The 4,497-nt window shown below is 30.5% G+C and overlaps 1 protein-coding gene across 1 annotated transcript; it reads right to left on the reverse strand.

The window, feature by feature from the left end:
* LOC146539206 (glutathione S-transferase 2-like) lies at nucleotides 1-2,857 on the reverse strand. Its single transcript, XM_085186069.1, has 5 exons — nucleotides 2,698-2,857; nucleotides 1,627-1,763; nucleotides 1,127-1,294; nucleotides 682-824; nucleotides 1-226 (listed from the first exon to the last, which is right to left on the reverse strand). Exons 2-5 carry the CDS (start codon nucleotides 1,757-1,759, stop codon nucleotides 56-58), a joined length of 615 nt encoding a protein of 204 aa, XP_085042195.1. The 5' UTR covers nucleotides 1,760-1,763; nucleotides 2,698-2,857; the 3' UTR covers nucleotides 1-55.
* Nucleotides 2,858-4,497: the final 1,640 nt, after the last annotated feature.

Consider the following 4,497-nt stretch of genomic DNA (forward strand, 5'->3'; position numbering starts at 1 on the left):
TAAACTTAATAATTTAATATATTTAACCTAAAACTTAAAGTACAATATTTACATTTTACCATAATGATTTAGGTGCTTTGTCATTGTAAGCCTTAACCTGTGGGATGGCCAGTACTTTGGCCTGTAATTGTTTGAAGATTGGGTACTGTTCGTCCAAGTTGGGGATGCCAAGTAGGAAACTGACACGGTCGTACACGCCTGCAAACATGAAGTCTGCCCATGTGAGCTGAAATTGAAAAATAATTTGTAAGTATAATATATTTTGTTTAAGGATATGAACGAAAACAAATGTGAATTTGCTTGTTTTTACAGTTAGTTTCTTCTATCAAGGGTATTTCATTTTCATTGACATTATAATAAAAAAAAAATTGCGGCTATATGTTAATAGAGAAACGTTAGAAAACTATAACTTTACTGTCACAATATCTCTAATGTAATTTTTCCATAATATTTTCTTTTTCATTCATGAAAAACAGTGATAGCAGAATGGTTTCAAATCATATCTTACAGTTATAATCCTAAAAAAATATGCCGTAAAAAAATTATAGTTTTCACTATGTTAAAATCTCGGTTTCTATATTTGATATTATGTTTTACTATGATAAATAACATATCACCCCGTATTTTTTTTTTGTTTACCCAGCATCATGCATGATGATATATATTTAGAAATATAATTACCCTTCCACACGCTAAGTGCCCGTTGTTCTTGACGATAATTTCATTGAGTTTCTTCAACGCATTGGGGTAGAAGTTGGCCTCAAGTTCCTTCTTCAATTTAGCTTTAAGAGTTTCGTCTGTTGCGTAGCCAACTGATGCAGCAGCTGCATTACAAAATAATGTTTTCAATGTTATTAATACACCTTATATAATATATTAAATAGTTTTGGAAAAAATAGTTAAAAGTTAAATCTAGCTTTTTGTCATAATACTTTCTCTATAATAGCAACTGTACGAGTAATATTACTAGTAATTTCTACTTATTTCCCTTGTTTTTTAATTGAAATTGTTTCAATGTTCAATTTGAGTCCAACTTACAACTCTAGTTTATTCAAGTATACGTATTCTCTTATATCGATCTTCTTCAAAATATTATAAAGGAATTATTTAATTTTAAGAAACATACCTAGACGAATGTCATTCAGGAAGTACATGTTCTGGTCGATCTCGAGGTCCTCTTCCAATGTCTTGCCAGCAAGGTCATATTTGCGACCGAGGTATCTCACGATGGCGATGCTCTGTGAGTACTTGACACCATCAACCTCTAGGACAGGGACTGTTCCAAAAGGCATTGCTGAAAACAAAAAAATATTTAAAAATAGGCGTTAACCAATACGTTATATTTAAAAAATTCTATACTAGATTAATTAAAATGAAATATATTGATTTTACATCAAAATAGTGACGCGGGTTCATGTCTTGCCCCCAAATGGTTCCCCAATTAAGATTCTCCAAGGAAGAATTAATTTATCTCATTTCCCCACTCTGTTAAGAGTACTTCCACTCACGTACGTAATGTCTTCAATTCGAGTATAAAGTGCAGAATGGAGTGTCTTGACACTAAGTTCTCTTTGTCTACCTGCTATATGCGAGATAAAGCGTGAAATAAAAAAGAAGCATTCTAACTTGGTTTGTATGAGGGCCACTCTTCGTTGGTAATTCTGACATCTTCGAATCCTTCTTGGCCGTAGGCCAATAGCAAACGAGCTCCTTCAGCAAGAGCTCTGAAGGGGAAGTAGAAAATCTTGTATTCGGGCATTTTTCTGGAAAAATTAAAGTATAAACTATTATTGTTTAAATACCATAAAATTAAATTAAATAAAATTTAACTACATATTAACATTACTATACTATATCTACAAATATGAAAAAATATAGTTCATTTATTATTATCTTCCGTTAGAATTTTAATTTTTATTTTGATTACCACACTATATTAATTTATGTTCTGCCCACTTAGTATGACATCGCATTTTGTCTAATTGGACCAGATAATCTACATTAATAAATTAAATTGGGGAAATACCCTCGATGGAGAACTGAACGATTGTAGCTGCTATACAAGAATTTTAATCACAACGTCATCTGTGTTCTAACTTTTGATTTTATTAATAAAATCAAAGAAATCATAATTCATTTCATCATTTATTCATTTTGTATAACAATACAAGTATATACAAATTAAATATATGTATAGGAACGGAGTGTTTAAACACTAAGTTCCATATGCTCTCTGCCTACTCATATAGTACTGAAAACAAATAGATATTAGGTAGGTTTTAAAATGAACTTTAACGTACGCTAAAGGAAACATAAATAAATTAAAATATATTTTGTCGAATGAAACCGGCCGGCATTTTTTACCACGTGACCTTGGCCATGAATGAGTTCGAACAGAGGCCCGCTTATCAGGTTAATCAATGAAACAGGTAAAATTAAGTTAACATATTAATTTAACAATGACATTACATTATTAAAATGAATCATCAACTACAAAAGGAACAGGAAATATCAATCTGTTCTTATAAACTGCTATTCGCTCGTTGCTATGGAATTTCAAACATGGTGTATAAATTATGTCAATATAATCTTAAAATATACAAATTATCACAGATTCCAACACATATCAAAAAGTAAAAACGAAAACATAAGAAAATATAAATTTTCCAAAGTAAATTTACAAATATATATACTTACATTTATTTTGCTTGTAACTGACGTGAGAACACCACCAATGACGATCACACACTGACTAACCGAAGGCCGAACGACGACTGTAGACTGGTAGAGTATACTAGAGCTGGATAAATAAGATCTATTTATATAACTCTACCTACAATATTTCTTGATAATTTGACTCGGTGTTAGTAGTGCCGTGCTATCTCACTGTCAGGACCGAGCAGTGACTGGCAAAAATTTTTAATATTAATATTTTTCACATCATCATCCATTACGCGATGAGGAAAAATACTGTCTGTCATGCCTTTGCTTTGCAGAAAACACAATACTTGGATTATTTGAAGCGAATAAAAGTTATATGTAATTATAGCTTAAAGATTTAAACAACAGAGGACGTCATTATGATTAGGGTAAATACATGGATAGAAAAAATGTATTTCTAATAACAAATGTTTAGGTTCGTGCTGCATCCCGCAAATCCCTGCTATGTAGCAAAGGGAACCTGAGAACCTAGTGTTGAGATACTCCGTTCATATTAAGACCTTTCCTTTCTCCACTTTCCACCGAACTCTAGAGGCATTGCATGTTGCTCGTTACAAATCAAAGAAATGAAAATGTTACATCGAACCCAAAGTCATTGGGTTTACAGTCGCACGCTTGTGCCACTGTTCTCGATCGTTGTTGTAAAATCTTTCAGTTTATTTCGTTCTTTTTTTATCGTCTACATATTAATATTTAATTATTAAATCATTATAATATTTTATTATTAATTCCTTTAAAATTTTTCAATAACATAATTTTCTACGGTGCTTAACGCTTCAAAAACTCTTAAACAAATGTTTATTTCGAAGTTAAATGCGTTGATTTGTAGAGTACTGGAAATTTAAAAAAAAATGTCATAAATAGTATTTAGTTTATGTATAGTTACAGAATTATCTTTTGATTAATAAGTAGTTAAAGTTAGTAAGGCAACGAACGAGGAAATAGGCTATCAATAAGTTTTTTAACTATAATATATATTTTCTATTACGGCTCTCGAATATTACAGCTAGCTTCATTGTAAAGCGTGAAGCTGCGATTTGATACAATGTGGTTCTTGAAAATAATTCTTCAAGATAGCAGTTGCTTTGGCTAATAAGGTGAGCCAAGAAATAGCATCAGGATTTTCTTTCTATTTTCATATACCTACTTTACTATATAATATTTCTATGAAAATTATTAAATAAGTGTAGATTACAGATGCACAGAAATTCCGACATTATATGTCAGACATTAATATTTACCCTGTGTCTACTGTTTACACATTTTTTTTATCTGTTATAATGTTTGTATGGAAGGACGTAAATTCAGTTCTAGATGTTTCCATTGAAAGTCTCAAAGATGGCTGATGTGATACTAATTATCGTGTTTCCATAATTTATGCCTAAAGAGAGTAGAGACACTCGTGTTTCTAAATAGACACGACGATATATACGGTATGTAAAGATTTGACTTGACGATACTTCAATGGAGGTGTGTAGACTAATATATGTATAGTTATTATTCTTAACGTCGAAAAAGTAATATGAGAATTAAAGTATTTTTCTATTCTATCATATTTATTTTTCCTATATGATTAGAGAATAGTTGCGAGTTCAATTCTCGTTAATAAAGTAAGCGATTGTGAATTTTATTTATTGCTTAAAATCCCCCACCCTAATAAGAAAACCACTTATCAAATGAAATGAGGAAAATTAATATGGAACAATTAAAAACTGGTGAAATAAAAAAATAAAGTTAAGATTAATATTATTTTTATTTAATATATACAACTTAAAA

Source organism: Heliconius melpomene, chromosome 5, assembly GCF_056956725.1.
Source record: "Heliconius melpomene rosina isolate 202511_hmr_F chromosome 5, ASM5695672v1, whole genome shotgun sequence".
NCBI lineage: Eukaryota > Metazoa > Arthropoda > Insecta > Lepidoptera > Nymphalidae > Heliconius > Heliconius melpomene.

Bases quoted from the DNA above. Each gene is read 5' to 3' on its own strand.
- LOC146539206 (XM_085186069.1), bottom strand. From the start codon at position 1,759: ATGCCCGAATACAAGATTTTCTACTTCCCCTTCAGAGCTCTTGCTGAA. The intron at 825-1,126 runs GTATGTTTCTTA...TTTGTAATGCAG, and splicing joins CCTGAATGACATTCGTCTAG to CTGCTGCATCAGTTGGCTAC. The intron at 227-681 runs GTAATTATATTT...TTTCAATTTCAG, and splicing joins GGCACTTAGCGTGTGGAAGG to CTCACATGGGCAGACTTCAT.